We start from the raw sequence: 19,195 nt of genomic DNA, 5'->3' as shown, positions 1-19,195 counted from the left end.
ATTTCATCTAAAAATAGACAGTGAATAATCTTTGCAGTATTTATATGTTTATAAGTCATATAACCCATCATACATTCTAGCCTTAAAAACAAGGAATTATCGGAGTAAGCCTGAGGCACTGAAAACAAGTGTGTATATTTGGGATTGTGAATGTGAATCCATCTGTCAGAAGTCATTTGGCCCTTTCAGTTTGTCTTGTGTAAACTTGGATAAATGGTTAAATTCCCAACTGAAAATCAGACAATGAATCAGTATGTTTACACTCCAACTTTCCTTCAACATTAAAACTTTTCTTTGGAGCTCAACTTCAATGAGCCAGGCTCTAAAGCTGGAGATGGCAGAGACAGAATGAGGGTGATGAGTAAGAAAAGCACAACACAGTCTTCTCCCTGCTGTGAATGTTGACAGAAGCTCTCTCTTCTCCTTCTGTCATTTCACCACAAGCCTGACGCAAACCCGGCCTTGTTTGCCTCTCTGCGGCTGTGCCTCCTCGGCTGTGTAAAATAAGTGACCTCACCTTCGCTTCCTATGAAACCTGTTCTCCAAAACGGCTCCCAGCAGGAGTGCGTCCCAAACGCCAACACAGGCGCAGTCATTAGACAAAGAACTGGTGCTGAACTTTTCGAGAAAGGCCCCCAGACTGCACACCATGATTTATAGTCTGGGGCTTCCACAGAAACAAGAGATTAGTCACAGAGTTGAAAGGTCAAGCCATTACAGCTGCATATGACGGCATGTGCAGCCACATATGATTTTGATTAAGTCCTGCAAGTGTGCGATTGCAATCATGTCCATGTTCTTTTGTCCTTTCATCTAATTTGTATGTCTTTTTTGTGTGTGTTTTTTTATACATTTGCATTACTGTGTGAGGCGTGTACATTCCTGAATCCATTGTTTTCTTGGATGTGTGGGATGTAGAGGAAAAGAGGTCTCTGAAAAGTAGCTGATTGTCTTGGTCAGGTTCGCTCTCATGTCATCATTCATCTGTAACACATAAAACAGCTCTTGTTCACGCAGAGGGCTCGCATGAGTCTCTCTGGGGTTAACCATTTGCGATAATGCATTTACAGTCTCAATGATACGAGAGCTCACACACGCCTAACCTCCTTTTCTTTTTCTAGGTAAGTACCTACTTGCATGTCAAGGATAGCAACGTGGCTGTGGCCCCTGTGTATGAGAGTATCACCCTGCCCCGCCAAAAGAGCCGCTCTGCAGCCTCAGCCTCCCCTACTTTCTCGCTGTCCTCCTCCTCCGACTCGCCATCTTCCTCGGCGTCTGCATCTCAGGCGGTCAACGTGAGTTTCCACCCTTTGGTGGCGAGCGGCGGCAGCAGCTCCATCTTCAGCAGCCTCAAGAGAATGGGCAAGAAGAGAAAGAGGAAGAGAGATGCTCGCAGGCACACTATCCAGAAAATCATGGGAGTGGAGGAGCAAGCAGAAGGGATGCCTCGTTATGACTGCGAGTCAATCGCGTACGACACGCATACATGGCCACTGAAGGAAGGCAGGAGGAAGAAGAGTTCTCCAAAGAGTGGGGATGGAGTAGAAGCTATGGCCTATATGAAGAATCCCCTGCTGAAGGACATTGATACAGAGTGTTCAGGAGAATACAGCACTATTCCATACACTGTATCAGAGGGGCCAACCACAAATCATGCGAGAAGCCACTGCAGGTTCCTCTCTTTGGGCTCTGTCCTGAGCTTCGACCTACCTAAGGATATGACCCTTATCCCCAGCATCCAGGACATCATTACCATCGCCTCTCCGGAGTCCAAAAAAGGAGCAGGGACTGATCCGGACCCCCACTCCCAGAGACACACAGCCCTGAGCTCTTTCAAACAGACTCGACCCACTCCGGCCGTCACACACAGCTCAGCAGATATCAGTTTTCTTGAAACACGGACTGTTGTAGTGAAAGATCCGCCTGATGTGGACAAGAGCTTCAAACCACCACTTCCCTTTTCCCCGGAAGAAGACGAGGATCAGACTGTACCTTGTAACGACCTGTCTAAAACCCAGTTCTGCCTGCACGAGGATGCAGAGCGGGAGTGGGACAAAATCTCAGCAGAGGTTAAAACCAGTACAGCTGAAAGGGATGGGACCAACCAGCAGTCCCAGCCCCCTATTTATGTGAACCATGCCCAAAATACAGCTGCACATAAACACGAATGCCCTAGTGTCCACACGCTCATCCGAGATCTAAATGGACACAAGTATCATAAAAGTGTGCGACCCCAGAGTGTGCGTGAAGAGAGTCCTAGACTTCAGTGTCTGAGCCAAGCTTGTCATATGGTCGTGAATCTAAAGTCAACAGTCAGTGTGAGTGTTCATCAGGACTCGGTCGACTCTGGGATCTCCACCTCCAGCAGCCTCAAGCTTTGCACTGATGCTCCGTGTCCAGATAACCCGCAGCCCAAGGGCGTAGTGGGGAGGCTCATGTCCCTTGAGGTGGGAGGTCTAGACTGCACTACAACGAGGGAGAGCACTGTAACATCATCAACAGACTCAGCAGAGCTAGAGGCAGAGCCGGTCCACCTCGACCACCAGCAGTTTGAGGAGGAAGAAGAAGAACTGGAGGACATCTGGAACCGGACTACGAACTACAGACAGAGCATCTGCTCAGACATCATGTACCAGCCCAACCAGGGACCCTCAGACCAATCTAGAGAGCCCCCTTCCCGCTCACCTTCACCCAAGACCCCCGCTGTGCTCTACAGGAACCTGGTCACAGCCTCAGCACCCAACCTCCTCGTGGCAGAGTTTAAACTGCCCCCCTACCTTCAGACCTTGCTGGGTTACGACAAGGAGCCCAAAGGTCACCTCCCTCCACTGGCCGTAGGAGACAGGAGGTCCTGGGCGGCGTTTCCTAACAGGGAACCAGCCGGCAAGACCTCAGTGACAGTGAACGAGACGGCATCTGATCCAGTGAAGCTGCCAGACGTGGGGGACAATCAGAGATATATTTATCAATACAAAGAGGAGGAGGAGGAGGCGGAGGAGGCAAAGGTGGGGGAGGAGGATGAGCACGCAGGTTGTTCGAAGGTGAGGTCAGCGTATGATATACTGTGATGTGGAAACCTAAGAGACTGGATCAGTTCACCCAAATTACAAAAAAACATATTCCTGCTAGGGATGCAAAACCGAACGGTAAAAAAAATTAACCGTACAATGATGTACAAAACAAGCCGTGGGCTTGTTGAACCGTTGCACCATTATTAAATACAGGCCTGCTAATTATTGATGAGTTGCCAGAGACATAGAAGAGGCAATTATCTGAACAAAGGCCTGCTTGACCATTAAGTAGCCTGCGTTATTTCATGTATAAAAGTTGTTATGGCTTCATATAATATAGAAATATCATTCATTACTATCAATCAATCATTCAGTCAATCTATTTATATATTCTGGAGTTCAAACACATAGGAAATGGTTACGTTTTTCTTCTCCCTAATGTGCAAAACAAACCGAACCGTGCGCTTGTTTAACAGTTGCACCACTAATTCCTACTGGTATATAGGCATGGGGATGAGTTTGGTTTTATTTGCCCAGGTTTTGAGATTCGGAAGGGATTAGAATTGTGTTTGTGATGCTCACAGCATTGAAAAATTACAATTAAATAGACAGTTGTTAGTTCCTATAAAGAGGTTGATGCTGTGTTATGTGTAACAACACTTTAAAATGTAATTTTTCATTGCTGTAAGCGCCACAAACAGAGTTCTATTCTCCTCTATTCACCCTCTCCTTACACATATCTAAAACCTGACCAAAACCCAAACTATCTTCATATCTAGATAGCACCAGAAGAAAGAAAAAGTTAGTGACTAAGTGTTTTTATGTCATTTTGGTGAACTGAAACTTTAACCCAGCCTGCCTCTTTTATTAGAAAACTAATTAATGTAGTAGTAATACATTTAAATGTTTATACAATAACAAGTATGTCAATTATCACATGTATATAGTGAATACAAACTATAGTCATTTTGCCCTCAACCTGTAGTCTGTCAGTAGCATTTAACCCTGTTCTGGTGTTGATATTAAAGGCAACACAACTGCATGAGCAACTCATATAGTGTCATCAGTGATCACTGTGGACTCTCCTCTTTCTGAACAGGACCAGTCGATGAGTCTACTGTCGGTTCATATGGGTTTGGATGGTGTCTGTCGGCAAAGAAAAGCCTCTCTCAGCCTGGACAACATGGAGAAGCAGGAAGAATCAACGGCCACAGGAGGGCGCTGTATCACCCTGGTAAGAGTCAATCTGTGAAGCTCTTATTATAGAAATACATCTCTTATGATTAATCACAGAGAGGAGCTTTTTTCCTTTTTGTCTAAACGTTACTAATTTCTCTCAGAGTGGAAAGCCTGAGCTGCAGTCTATGGAGGGAACGCTTGAGAGAAAGCACAAGCTGCAGCTGGGAGGAAAGAAAGTAAGACAGGCTCCGTCTTATGTTAAAGCCAGCACGGTCAGCAAATGTAAAGCCCACAGTCAGCATCACACACTCTCTTATCTTATTTTCACAGGCTGCCTCCAGAGGCTGGAGCTCCTACCATGCCGTCCTATATAGACACACCTTGTGCTTCTACCAGGATAGAAAGGACACACTGAGGGTAAGCAGAAAAATTACAACAATAAGAGCCCCGGAGAACAGAAAGGATAAATAATTGAATTGGATAGTATGATGATTAATGTGTGTTATGCTGCAGAGCTCTGTATGTGGCCTGCCGCTGAACCTCATGGGAGCCGAGTGTTCACCTGCACCAGAGTACACCAAGAAATCCAACTGCTTTAGACTCCGGTAAGACTGTAATAACCACTCAATCACCGTGATGATGTTTTATAGATGATACTGTGCTTTTGAGCATTCTGGCATCTGGAGGTTGTAATAGTTGTCTTTTTCTGTCCCTCAGGCTCCGCGATGGGTCCGAATATCTGCTCAATGCCTCCTCACGCTTTATGATGAAGAAGTGGATGATGAAAATACAAGCAAGCACAGGTAAACATTTTATTTCAAGGCTAATGAATGCTAATTCTGAGCTAATGTAAAAATGATACAAATCTTTTTTTTTTATTTTTTCTTAAAAGGTCGGAGTGAGTCTGTGTCTTCATTATCAAGTGTCCCAGTTGATCAAGACCTCCCCATTTCCTTGTAAGATACGACGCTTTAACAACCTCCCACTCTTGATTTCAAGGATGCTTCCAATCTTTACAATAATGTTTTTTCCCCTCCCACCTACCAGAAAGCCCTTCCTGTGCTCCAGATGTCACGGCCTCGCCAAATGCCACTGCCCCTCCCGCCATGATGTCACCTCCACGTTCCCCAGACGCAAACCGCCAGGCGCCGCCCAAACCAAAGAGATTGTTGTCCTCACCAGAGAGTTCAGTCACATGCCGCAGAGTCATTTAAGGAGTGTGGATGAGCAGTCGACCATCTCATCCACAGATGGAGGTTGTTGTGGTAAGGCCTTCTGCTGCACATTCACACTTAGCAACACAATCCCCGCCCTCTATTGTTGGCTACTGAATAGCCCCACTGAGCCACTGCTGGTTAGAGGATACACTCTGCCACGGTGGTTAATGATTGAACAGGATTTTTTTTTCATTTTCCCAACAATGATTTTATCAAACAAGCTCTTGAGGCTACTGTTGAGCTCAAAAAGGAATTTCATTTAGCTTTGTATTGCTTCATACTGCTATGATAAGTCCTCTAACCAAGGAAGGAAATAGTGAATGGCTGTTGCAGGTGTAGTATGATCCACTAGGGGGAGCTACGGTATTGTCTTACTACACATTAAACAACTGGAGTATCACAGGACTGCATGGAGGCAGCTCACATCTGTTACAGTAAAAGTTTGACTTTTTGTCTCTTGGCTCTTCTGTTCTTCTGTTTTTAATAATGTTTTGTCCCTTTCTATAAGATGATGAAGACACTTTAAAGCAGACACTGACTCACAGACTGTCCGGAGCATCCAGAGACAACTCCTCTCCCTCCCCTCACTCCCCCGTCTCCAGTCAGGACTGGCTCAGCAACAAGCGGCGCTCCCACTCCTTCACATCAGGTTAGTTTAACCTAAACCTATAATGTGTCTGTGAATCACAAACAGATGATTTTGGTCTCCTAATGTTCTCTCGACTGTTTTTCTCTCAGCAACGTTTCAGAAGATCAAACCCGTGTTGCACCCCCCTGGAGGCGGAGGATCCAACTACTGTGTGACTCTTGTAGTTGGAGACAAGTCATCATCATCAGACTTTACGTCCAAAAGCAGAAGCTCTGAGCCGCCGCTGATGGCCGCTGCTGGATGGCAGCAGGACGCCTGTCAGGACTCCGCTCTGAGGAGCTACGCCAGCCTGCCACGGCCACGTAACAAGTCAGTCTTCAAAAAGTTCTTCGGGAAAAGGGACCTCTGAGTTTTTAAAATTATTCCAATAAAGGGTTTTACAAATAGTTTCTAATGTGCGGTGCACATATTTGTTGAAAAGCAAAAAAAACGCTACTACTGACTATATTTATGATCGGAAGAGCTACCACGGTTTTATTTTTTATGTGTTTTATATAAATCACTTCAAGTCCTTATGAGTGTTTGTATTGTTCTTTTTCACTTTTCTTGTGAAAGGAACAATACTGTGTGAGTGTGCACTATGTAGTGGTAGATTTGATTCATTGAAAAACACGTTTTCTCGTCAGTCTTCATATTTTCTTTTATATTTTTTTTTATCGTTGAGTGATTGAGTTAACAGTCTCTGTATAAATAAACCTGCTCAGTAGATAATCAGTTTAGAAACCACATTTAGAGAATAATCAATCCCAGTGATATCATCTTGACTCAGTTAGTATTAACAATATCCTGAACTCATGACACGTATGTCACATGTACAGCGTTTGGTGCACCAAAGCATTTTCTTCCTTGTACTAAAATCAGCAGTTTGATACTGCTTGAGCTTGTTTGATATTAACACTTTTTAAATACAAACTGTAGCAAAGACTATTCATAATAAAACATGCAAAACCAATGATTTGCTTCGGGTGTGATTAACGGATGGGGGTATTTATTTTTAATAGAGTTGCGGTGAAAAGGTCTTTTATTCAAGCTTTTTTTTCTCATCTCTGGAGGCTTTGAAGAGAAAAGGGGATTTGATGAATAGAGAGATTAAAGGCCAGGTCAGGCTAGGAACATCTTCACATCATTAGCCTGCTTTTTGCATATTAAAAACCATTCAAAGACATGATTCAAACAAATCCATAATCAACAGCATTTATGCTGAGGAACCAAACATTCTCTGCCGACATCATGGCTGCATAATGAGTCCTATGCATAAAGAGTTTGCAAAGTACTACTGTTTAGCATGACAAAATATTCAGCGATTCCCTTCAAGATGTGTGAGGGACAGATTGGTTACAGCAGAGAGGGAAAGAAATGGGTCACTTGGGGCAAATTTAAAAACATTTTTGGAAGATTTTGGAATACATGAAGAACTTTAAATGGTTAAAGTTGAAATCAATTGAGGAGTAATCGCTGAAAGCACTTGAAATTTGAATGTCAGGTTTACATTAGACAGTTGAAAGCACCGAAAGTTGTTGAACTGTCAGAATCAGAAATTCTTTATTGATCTCCGGGGGGGAAATTGGGAGGTTACAGTTGCTCTCATATAAACATAAAGAAATGTAAGAAAATAGAAATAGAAGGGAAAGTGTGTAAATGATGTGCATAATAATAATGCTACAATATATAACACAACATATGTAGAGAAATATAAGTAAATAATAGGAATAAGAAATGAGGAAATAAGAAATATGTACAAATATGTGCATTAAAGACATACCAGGGTATTGCAGTTGAATTATTACACAAATTATTTTACGGTCAGTAAAGTTGAGGTTGAGGTGAGGTGAAAGATACAAGCAGTTGAAGTTTAAAGGTGCTAAATGCAAGACTGGGAGCATTTCTATTGCCTCCGCATGGCTCTCAACATGACGACGGCTGAGCCGGTGGCTCGTAGCTAAGGGTGCTAACAGCGAAAACAACGGCAAACAGTGCTGACAGAGCTAACACTGTTAACCTGGGGGGAACCTGAAGGTGGGTGCTACGCTTCCGCGACGACGCCGTTGATCGGGATGGCGTTATCAGCTGTGACCAGTTAGCCAGTGGGGCACGCACGAACGTGCATTAAAAGCCTGCAAAGAACGGAGAATCTATGATTACAACACACACAGAGAGAGAGAGAGTGACTTCATTCTCTGCTCAGGTAGACATTACTCCTCTATATCATTACATAGCTTAATACTGTAGTTGTTTGATGCTATATTAATGCTCTGGATATTGTACAGAGAACCTTGAAAGAGTGTTGGTTGAACTGTAAAAGGTGAAAGTGATTGAAATTTCCATTTCCATTCCACGCTGAAGCGCCGGTGATAGTTGAAGCATGTGCACTGTTAGTAGTTGAAGTGACAGCAGTTGACTGATGGAATGATAATATGTACCATGCAACACACCTTTAGATGATGATGCTGACCTGCAACAGGACTTCATGAAAAAAGTGCACCTTTCTCCCATTAACCACCAGCTCAACGTAGAAACACACTTTTGCAGAGCAGCACTCAAATGCTACAAAACAAAGGAAGATGAATCGAGTTTTGGCACAAGCACCGCACCACCTCTCAGTTCATCCAGCGCTGCCAAAAGTCACAGCGTAGTCTTGGCACGCATATACGCATACACACATGCACACGGCAGCTACGGTAGCGTATGGAATGGAAACAGCTCGAAAAAGCTCTGCGTTTGTGGTGCAAATTTGTCAGATGCATCCAGCAGAGGCATTAATCATGGCAGGTCAGCAATCTGTGAATCATTATCCAGACTCTATAGAACTGAATGACTCAGCCTCTCACAGAACTGTAAAATATACCACAAGTTTGTTCACTTTATACACAAAATCCCCACATAAGCCATGTCCATGTGCCACTGCATTGATCTGTGTGTTATTAGCGTAGACAAGTTAATAATCCACAATGATATTCAGGATATGATTGGCAAATTCACATAGTTGCTGCATCCACATGTGGCATCTATTTTCTTGATATGCATGGACTGCAAACATTTGGGTTTTTCCCTCCACAATAAAGATTGTGTTTTTCCTCTCTGTCATGTTTGGAATGACAGCCACATCCTTCGCGGCCCTGAGGGACGCAGCGCCCAATCGATTGATCACCATGCCCCCTGATCTTTGTGTCCGCTCTGTGTCCTTTGACCTCCATATCATCCGCTGACAGCTCCTGACTGCTTCCCTCACAGCTGTGGGGGTTTCAACTCTTCCCCTGCAGAGACAGTGCACTCACTCTGCTTGTGTGTCACCACACTACGGAGGCAAGTGTGGGATTATATGGCAGGGCAATGGATACACCCACGCACTTCTCCACACTTGGGTTGTTGCATTTCCCCCTGTCTAACCACTAATAACCACCCACATGACATATCCTACCAAAAGGTGAGGTAAAGTCCAGGTTTTGTTATGGAGCCGTGTTAAGGAGTGACTCACCGGGCTTACCGCAGTCATTCAAAGAGATCCGGAGATCACAAGGAACCATTAAGGTGGTGTAACAGGAGAGGGAAGTCCTCAGGCCGCGACTCCTCCCCTGCTGTTGATGGAAAACGGTCCTCTGGAAGGATGCATGACTCTACACATCACAGATTTCTACAGGGAATATGTTGATTACTGCTTTTTAGTATCATAGCTTATCCATTTGATCAAAGTGTTTTTGGTTAATAATATTTTATGAATAACAAAAGAAGAAATTTGTTGACATCATACAAAGATTTTCCGTCTTTGAGCTTTGATCAGAGGCTCAAAAGGTAGGGGTACAGAGGGGTGTGCTAGTGGCCCAGATTCAGGCTTTGAAACCCGACACTGTCTGCCTCCAGCAGCCCCGCTGAGCCCATGAAAGTGATGTAATGGGAAGAGTGGTTTAGGAATCATCGGTGGTGGGCATCGGTGTGGAATAGCGGTCAGGAGACCAGATCAAGTGGCTTGATTTCCACAGCCTTCGGATCACATTTGACATTAACTGCCCACCTGTTGACACCGGCGCACCTTAGTTATGCACCATTATTGCACAATGAGGTGAATTAGAGCTCAATTATAGCTTTTCTGGGAATACATTTGAAATGCCTGTGGGCCATGCAAAGCCTTGTGGCACAAACTGTGAGAACTCGCAGCGCATGCTGAGAAATTACCTTGATTTAATGCTAAGTGCTTACCATGCGCAAGCGTTGGCACCGAGAAAATCTGACATCACAGATGCTAAGAAGCTTTAGCTCCACACATCTCTCAATAAATCACACGATCATCTGGGGAAATAAACTGTGAATTTGAAGTCCGGCTTTGGGAAAGCTGGAGCAGGCTATTGTGTGTCTCCCACATGGTTCTTTGAACAACATGTCAGATTTTCATCGGCTGTGTTTGGCATTTTGGCCGAGGGCTTCTCGGACAATATATCATAATATGCCCCCCCTCCTCTACAGCTGTCATTGTGCCTCCTGGGCTGGTACCACAAAGTGCAATAACTGGAGAGAGAAATGTCCTCATCTAAAGCTCCAGCTCCCCACCATCCACCCCACCATCCCTCCCTTCCTCCCACCAGCTCCCTTTTGTCCTGGATTGTTGGTAAGCTCTTTGCATTTCTGTGTCCTCCGTGTGCGAAGGGATAACGGGTATCATCTGTCCCGCAGATACGGTGCGAATGCATCTCTGAGATATGGATATTAATTCACTCCTTATTCATTCGAGCTTTTCTATATGGCTTACGCTGCGTCAATACATTCAGGTCCCCTGACAGTGTGTCCAATTGTTACAGTTGCACAATGGTTATGTATGAACAAGCCCCCATGGTGTTTACCATGTAAAATAGCATGCGTGATGACCATATGTCTGGACGTTACCATAACATATAGAAGTGCAATGCAGATGTATGGAAGGGGTTTCTTCTGTGCAAAAAAAGGAAAAATATTTATCTTTATGGATCTGAATTATTTGCTACTGTATCAAATATTGGTGTTATGATGACATTAGGGCTGTCAATCAATTAAAATATTTATTCGCATGAATGAATCGCACATTTTTTTATGTGTTCAAAATGTATCTTAAAGGGAGATTTGTCAAGTAGTTAATACTCTTATCAACATGGGAGTGGGCAAATATGCTTCCTTTATGCAAATGTATGTATATATTTATATTGGAAATCAATTAACAACACAAAACAATGACGCATATTGTCTAGAAACCCTCACAGGTACTGCATCTAGCATAAGAAATATGCTCAAATCATAACATGGCAAACTGCAGCCCAACAGGCAACAACAGCTGTCAGTGTGTCAGTGTGCTGACTTGACTATGACTTGCCCCAAACTGCATGTGATTATCATAAAGTGGGCATGTCTGTAAAGGGGAGACTTGTGGGTACCCATAGAACACATTTTCATTCACTTATTTTGAGGTCAGAGGTCAAGGGACCCTTTTGAAAATGGCCTTGCAAGTTTTTCCTTGCCAAAATTTAGCGTATTTGGAGTGTTATTTAGCCTCCTTCCCGACATGTTTGGTACCGGTGGATTCATTAGGTTTTTTAGTTTCATATGATGCCAGTATTTTCACTCTAGATTTAAAACCCACTACAACCTCCGGAAGATTGATTGCGTTAAAGAAATCAGTAGCATTAAAATGCGTTATCATTTTAACTTTGACAGCCCTGGATGATAGAGAACATTTCACACACATTGTATACTGTAAATCAGTGGTTCTCGCCATTTTTTTTGACAGATGTACCCCCACACAGCCCGGTCAGATGAGCTCATATACCCCTTCATGAACAATATTTCAACCATTTATCCATTTCTTTTTAGCTATTTTAACTACTGACTCAATATGAGGACATTTATTCAAATAAAAAAACTTTAAAATACAAGAAACCAAATGTTTTTGTTTTTCAAATTGGCTGAGCTACTCCACAATCTTTCCATGAACCCTCTGGCAACTGCAGAAGTATCCCGGGCTGGGAATCACTGCTCTAAATGATATGCCCATAATATCCCAATATGGTTGCTAATCACATCAAATGCATCCACGCACACACTTCACTTGGTAAAATTGGCAAAGTCTTTGTCACTGTTACATAACCCATCTGCTACTCTGCTGCAGGGTGCTGCTGAGGATCACCTTACTTCGTTCAGCATCGTGATCCATACCATCCACGCTCTAATTGCCTGTTAAGCCTGCGCCTACAATAACAACGCGATGCCAGATTTCCACGTCAGTTCAAAAATACCACCATAGCGATGTCGACTCTGAAGCCAATTCAGCGACTGTCTGTCAGTGCCAGTCTATCCAGAGGTACGTCAGCGGTGGCCGCAGAACAGATGCTCGCACAGCAGCACGTCTGACGCAGATCACAGCTGGCAGCTCTCTCTGCAGCCAGCCTGACAGGTTACATCAGTTACAGAGGCAGCATTAAGAAACAAGCCAAAGAAGCCTTCCATGTATTTTCACTTTGAAACGACCTGAAGATGCTTTAGTGTTGAAACAGATATTATTTGACGGAGGGGTTTCTGTTAAAAACTGTGATACAACTGCCAGATTTTGGAGCTCAGGCAGAGTCTAAGTCTGATCTGAACTATCCACAAATCTTGAATGCTCTTGAGCTGCTTTAGTTTCTAAAAACCTACATTTATTAAGAATATAGCAACTTTGTCAGGCAAATAGTTTTAATGTGCCATATTTCATTCGCAGCCGTTTGTTGACAGTCACAGAGAGCCTAACAACCTGTCTCGTTCTATGTCTGTAAAACCCGTCAGACAAAGGCTTCTTTTGAGCTTTTCTATTGGAATAAATCCTTCATAAATGCACTCTGTTTTCACTGACACTATTTATCCTCTACAGTAATCTGACTGGACGTGGACAGAAATGCCATTAACGAGCATCAAATCCCTGAAACAAAAGTGAAGCATATTTATTTGTACTTCTGTTTATGGAAAACAAAATTGAAGCTCATCATCAGTATGAAAACAGATTTGTAACTGCTGAACAAAAACAAACAGTTTCCACCTTTAAATATAAGAAATGAATATCACAGAAAAACAATGTCGTTGTTGAAAGAAAAATAACAGTTTATTTTTTTTTCTCCATGCTAGTGGATGAATAAACCATGAAAGGATTGGACATAGTTGCACAGTTAAATATTGATTGATTTTCAATGAGCGCATCCTCAGGTTGACTAGACAAACACAAGGGGGGGGGTTCACATAGCAAAGAGCTAAATTAATAAATAGCGCCACTGCCTTGTTTGCCTTTTTATACAAACAAATAACACCATTTGTCCTTGTGTACAAATTAATATTATACACTAATAAATGAGAAATGCCTTGCTGGACTCTCTATAAGGCCAAATAAAAAGGACTAGCGGTCTTTGACTCTGTGAGCACGAGATATTTACACACTAACTGAACAATTCCCCCGCTGTGTTCCATCTCACAATCAATTATTCAGCATGCAATCCATTTTGAGGCTGTATGAGAACGAAAAAAAATGAATTGTGTACATAAATACATGCATGTGACACACTAACTCTTCCAGCGGCTCGGTGTGCCCCTCAGGTTAGGTCAAACACTTGTTATGAAGCGTGCGTAGATTCACTCAACAGCCTGGCTGTGTGTGTACTGTATATGCACTGACACAAATAAAACTGGTTGTCAGCACAAAAAGTGCAGCGTCTTTCCCTTTTAGTGGCTCGGAATCTCCATATTAGGTTGTATGTTTAAGGCAGTTTTGTAGTGTTGCTAGAATGTCTTGCAGAAGGGCATTTCTGTTTTCCTTAGACACCTAAGTGGGAAAAGAAACAAGCAAAAATAAATAACAATGGCAAGTAGGTAGTCTACAGATAATGTAAAAATATACAACCAACATGACAACTGTGACACATGTCAAACCCTATAGCATCAGAATACACAGTCTCCACTTTGAGATTATCAACCACATGTTGTAATCTCTTACCTACTGTTTTAGAAGTGAAATTACAAATCATATGTTGGCCAAAAATGTTTATACTGCCACATAACCTTGTTTGATATAATAACTACTTCAGCTTAGTGAGTATTTTGCATGACAATATCCATAACTGAGTCTTCCGTGATAAATCATTTTGGCGTTCGAGACCACCCTTTGTTGTTGAATCAGTCACGCATGATTTAGAGTTAATCCCACTATAGGAGAGGGATAATGCAGGGCATGCCCCTTGTGCATTAGTGGGCGGACTGACTGCCCTCCTAAAACCAAGTGGATACAGTGTAAACACTGTCCTAAAGCTGTGGGACTTAAAAGCTCATAAACTGACCTAAATATCTTCAGAGAGTGAGCTGATGTTTGTACTCACAGTGAAGACATTGACATCTCTCCTGCTCCGCACCTCTTCCACGACAGCCAGTGGTTTACCCTTGGGGATGGGGATGGTGCCCAGGACGGTGAAGGAGGAGCTATCTAAAGTCTGTCTCACCGCCCTGACGAACGGCTGGCTGAAGAGCTCCATTTTGCCGATCTCGTCGATGACGAACACCTTCCTGCTGCCCCCATCTGCTGACCCCACCTGGAGACGAGGGATGTTAGCATTAAGCATGAGCAAACAAAAGTGTATGCTTGATAGGGATGGGAATCACCAGAGGTCCCACGATACGATATTATCACGATACTTTAGTCACGATACGATCTTATTGCGATTTTAAACGGTATTGCGATAAGATATATTGCGATATATATTGCACATTTTTCCCTTTTTTCAACCGCAAATTATGCAGTTTGTCAACATCTGTTTTATCTAATAAGATTCAGTTCTCACTCTGTTCATCTCAGAGTTTTCCTTCACATATCTTGAGGTCAGAGGTCAACGGACTGCTTTGAAAATGACCATACCAGTTTTCCTCGCCACTGTTACGTGCCGTGTTGTTTTGTGTGTTTCCGCTCTCTCTCCTGTGTCTCTTCAGGGACCAGGAGAGAGGAACAGCCAGTGCCAGTCAAGGCCTATACTAGTGAAAGAGGCTGGGACACGGTTGTGAGCTCTGGGGTACGACACATGCTCAGTGTAACTGGTGCTGCGCTCGTGCGTTGCTATTGGCTCAATTTCAGCGAGTGCAGATCAGATTTTACTGCGCATGTGTTGTACCCCAAAGATATGACGCATTGGTGACGCGTGACATCTCCTCTTTTCACCCTCCCTAGTGCCTGTGGGCCAAATTACACAGTGTTGCGAGCTGTGTGTGTGTGGTGGTTACGTCGGTGGTGGACGTGTGTGTGCCGGGGTCGGCAGTGGCTTCCTTGTAGGAGGAGTGTGTTTGTCTGTGGGCTGTGGTCTTGTGATTTAAGACTTGCAGCGTATAGTTCATATTTCCACAGTATTGTTTTCCTTCTGGGAAGTAGCTTTAAGTTGGTTATTGTTCACTTTTCATTTATTGTTTATACATTGTCACATTTGTTTGCACACGTCCGTGTTTGACGTCCGTGTATCGATACAATATTGCCACGCAAAATATCACGATAATATGCAGTATCGATTTGTCCCTCAACTCCTAATACAATTTATAAATAAAAGGAAACCAGTTTCAAACCAGCTAGACATTTATTGATAAAAAGATTAAATAGATTTCATGTGGCTAATCTAACATGTGGAAAAAGCTCACCATGTTAATGTCTCGTGTAAACCCGTGACGGTGTTTATATGTTACACGCAACGGGTGATCAGCAGTGATTACAGAGTGAGATGAAAGTGGAATATGTGCCGCCAAGGCACAGACACCTTCCTTTACAGCACATGTGTAGGCGTCACTCCAGGCTAGCTTTACATGCCGGATTAATCACGGTCAGTGACAGCCAGACGGCACCACCGACACTAAAAATGTCGCTCTGGAATTTATGTGTTTGCAAGCTTCCAATTATTCCATCAATTCTGAAGAAAATCAAAGGTTTGATGAGTTGTTAAGTGGAGGAAAAAAGGGAGTGTTTTGCTTGCTGTGATCTATTGATGAGTTTAAAAAAGCATGTGTTGCAGTCTTACGTTTCTGAAGAGGGGGAGAGCCAGGTTTTCAAATGAAGGCAAGTCGACCACATACTGCCCCACTGTGTATTCCCGTCGGCCGTGAGATGAGCCGGCAACATCTCTGGAGATTAAAATAAGGTGAAGGTTACTCAAAAACAGCACACTAATAAAATAGAGCAGGTAGTTTTGATAGGATGACAACCCTGCTACCTGATTCTGGACAGGTGGCCCCTCTCTCCTGTCACTGTGACTACATCAAAGCCGACTCTCCGGCCTCCCTCCCTGACCTCCTCGGTGTAAAACCCTTCAACTCCCACTCCTGATGACACTAAAGCCTCACAGGCTTTCTGGACCAGAGTGGTTTTACCCACACCTGGAAGCAAAAACAAGAGACATTGTAAAACAACATCACAACTTAAAATTGGGGTACTGTAAAAATGTTAGGATATGTTGAGTACATGCATTAGTAATGCTAGCATCCTTTTTCCATCATTAATAGGGAGTCTACTAAATTTACATAACATTAAAGGGACTGTTTGTAACTTCTTAAACGTATAAGTCAATCCGGGTCGGTGTCCCATGCGCGCTCGCGTGTGGCTACGCTGTTCAGACAAGACTCCAACACAAACTACACGGAAGCACCAGAACCGCAAAGTTATATCTAGTGAAGCCCGTCTTGCAAAACAGTGTTGGCCGCGGTCGGAGGACGCAGGGGAGACCGTAGCTTTGGTCTTTAGGGCCGGAGTCTCTGCTCCTCTGCCTGCCTGCTTGCCTTCACTCACACACCGCACCCGTTCTCGCTATTTTGCTCCACACTTGCGTGCATGCGCGCACACTCCACACTGCAGAAGAGTTAGTTTAGCTCTGAGAATATCTAGTGAATGTACAGTGGACGTTTGTGCAGAAATAACTGCTGCAGCTCCTCCAGACCAACAGAGGTTTCCCGTGTCTTGGGAAGTGACGGGGCTCTGCAGCGAGAAACGTTATCGTCTCCGACCAAAACTCTGGTGTCTCCCCTGTTCCCTCCGGCTGCCATCATGAGGCTGAGGCAGGAAAACCAACACTAGGATCAGCAGTGATTCATGGAGAGACCTTCGTCTGGTCAGCTAACATTACTGCCAAGCAGCTGAAATATAGAGTGATATTGTGGTTTTAGCTGACGTGGGTCGCTTCACTGTTTTGAGCGATGCTCTTTCAATGTCTATTTAGAGCGAGCACAAGCGCGAGCCCGACGCTGACTTTCGTTGACTTAACGGCCACAGGTGTCGCTGTTAACAAGCCTTTCTGATTCTTACATACAGTCCCTTTAAAGTATACCGATATATCTTAGAATAGGGATTATTGAGTCATATTCAGAATCAGAATCTGGATCAAGGAATTTGACTCAAGGAATAGACAGGACTATTATGTACACAAGTAGTGGAAAAATATGTGTGTATATATAAAGCATCAATGACCAACAATAAAATAAGAAATACATTTTTTTTAAAATGCATCTATATACAAGTTCAAATGTAGACAATACAAATAGTGCAATAAATAAATACTGACATGGGCTGGATTATGTCCAGTATGTACATGTATACATGTCTATACACTCTATGTACAGTGTAAATAGTATTTAAAAATGTAATTGTTTGTATGAACGTCTCTTAAATGTGTGGAAGGACTTAAATGAATACCTACCTAGTTACTATTAAACATTACCAGTATAAAATGACATATAATCCAGATAAAACTAGCTATAACAAGCTACTTGTCATCAGAACCAGGTTTACTGGTTTACTGACTGGGTTCACACAGCTGACTGACTGGGTGTATTTACAGCCACTGTAACTTCAGCAGTACCGGACTCGCTGGGTGTTGAGTTTTACCTGGAGGTCCTGTCAGAAACACGTGTTTGATCATCTGTTTGCTCCCTTCAACCCTTCATCAACATGCTGCTGCTCTTCCGTACACACCGAGTTGACGCATGCGCAGTATGCACTGGACCTCACAACTTGATTTAGTTTATTTAACAAGCAAATTCAACATCAGTGTTTCATGTAAAACACGAGTTAAACAAGGGGTGGTTTATAACCTTCACATATTTCGGTAAAAAGAGACATTATGTTGTATGTTACTTTTCAGAGATTAAAGTGGCAGTAGGCAGTATATATTTTTGGCATCATTGGGCAAAAATTCCATAATAACCTTTGAGCATATTGTAATTCAAGTGTTCTGAGAGAAAACTAAACTTCTGCACCTCCTCATGGCTCTGTTTTCAGGCTTTAAAAAAATCTAGCCCGTAATGGGAGACTTTGACCAATGACAGGTCATTTCAGAGAGAGAGCGTTCCTATTGGCTGTGCTCCGGTCATGTGACCAGAACTTGGCGTTCCTTCACCAGATTTCACGATGGCGGCGGCGTCACAAAACGTTCTCATTTTACAGCTAAACCGTGCACTACAAGATGATTCTGAAAACATTTGAGGTGAGAAATAGGCATTAACGTAACATAATATTGATTCATATTTGATCAGTGCTGCCTAGTTTGACCGTTTGGTCGGAGTTCACGAGTGATTGACAGCCGGCTCTCATAGACAGCAGATGGACAACAGACCTCAGATCAGCTCTGACTGCTTGTTTTCCTCCGGTATGTGAAATCTTGCAGATGCCGTTAGGAGCACTGGAGGACACCGGAGGACACCGGAGGACACAGAGGCACATGATTTTTTTCAGGTTACCTGTTTCATGTACTACATTTTATAAAAATAACTTTTTTTTTTATCATATTTGCTCCAATCTCGCCTACTTCAGCTTTAATAATACAAAATATAATCAACTAATAAATTATTTTACATTATTATACTGTAGGTTAAGCTACCCAGCAATATATAAACTAAATATTTACTTTTAAATTAGCTCCACCTTTACCAGCTGTAACATTAAAATGATGTACATTATTAATGCATCACAGATTATAATCCATTATTATAACATACTGTAGATGTGATGTGATATGATTCTGAAATTGTCCATTCTGCAAAATTAGTACCTTTGCTTTTTGTATTTTGGAAGGTCCCATATTGTGAAAAGTGAGATGTTCATGTCTTTTTTTATTTTTTTTATTATAAAGCAGGTTTAAGTGCTA

General features: G+C 42.9%; 2 protein-coding genes across 10 annotated transcripts in view; one reads left to right on the top strand and one right to left on the bottom strand.

Moving 5' to 3' along the window:
* Positions 1-7,008, top strand: part of mymx (myomixer) — a 31,998-nt gene extending 24,990 nt beyond the window's left edge. For 7 of the 9 annotated variants that reach the window (XM_074646630.1, XM_074646632.1, XM_074646631.1 and 4 more), the window contains 10 exons: positions 1,122-3,041; positions 4,111-4,245; positions 4,352-4,426; positions 4,521-4,607; positions 4,704-4,795; positions 4,908-4,993; positions 5,083-5,146; positions 5,238-5,455; positions 5,916-6,056; positions 6,146-7,008. In XM_074646630.1, coding sequence (XP_074502731.1) covers positions 1,122-3,041; positions 4,111-4,245; positions 4,352-4,426; positions 4,521-4,607; positions 4,704-4,795; positions 4,908-4,993; positions 5,083-5,146; positions 5,238-5,455; positions 5,916-6,056; positions 6,146-6,405 — 3,078 coding nt within the window. In that variant the 3' untranslated portion in view covers positions 6,406-7,008. The remainder of the gene's footprint in view (positions 1-1,121; positions 3,042-4,110; positions 4,246-4,351; positions 4,427-4,520; positions 4,608-4,703; positions 4,796-4,907; positions 4,994-5,082; positions 5,147-5,237; positions 5,456-5,915; positions 6,057-6,145) is intronic. The other 2 variants (XM_074646635.1, XM_074646633.1) reach the window with 1 other exon arrangement.
* A 6,536-nt stretch (positions 7,009-13,544) lies between these two features.
* On the bottom strand, positions 13,545-18,091 carry ntpcr (nucleoside-triphosphatase, cancer-related). Its single transcript, XM_074646644.1, has 5 exons — positions 17,938-18,091; positions 16,274-16,436; positions 16,082-16,184; positions 14,411-14,620; positions 13,545-13,860 (listed from the first exon to the last, which is right to left on the bottom strand). Exons 1-5 carry the CDS (start codon positions 17,969-17,971, stop codon positions 13,783-13,785), a joined length of 588 nt encoding a protein of 195 aa, XP_074502745.1. The 5' UTR covers positions 17,972-18,091; the 3' UTR covers positions 13,545-13,782.
* Positions 18,092-19,195: the final 1,104 nt, after the last annotated feature.

The sequence above is a fragment of the Sebastes fasciatus genome, chromosome 9 (assembly GCF_043250625.1).
Source record: "Sebastes fasciatus isolate fSebFas1 chromosome 9, fSebFas1.pri, whole genome shotgun sequence".
In the NCBI taxonomy this organism is placed as follows: domain Eukaryota; kingdom Metazoa; phylum Chordata; class Actinopteri; order Perciformes; family Sebastidae; genus Sebastes; species Sebastes fasciatus.
The sequence above is the reverse complement of the archived record's forward strand: the minus strand, read 5'-3'. Positions and strand labels throughout refer to the sequence as shown.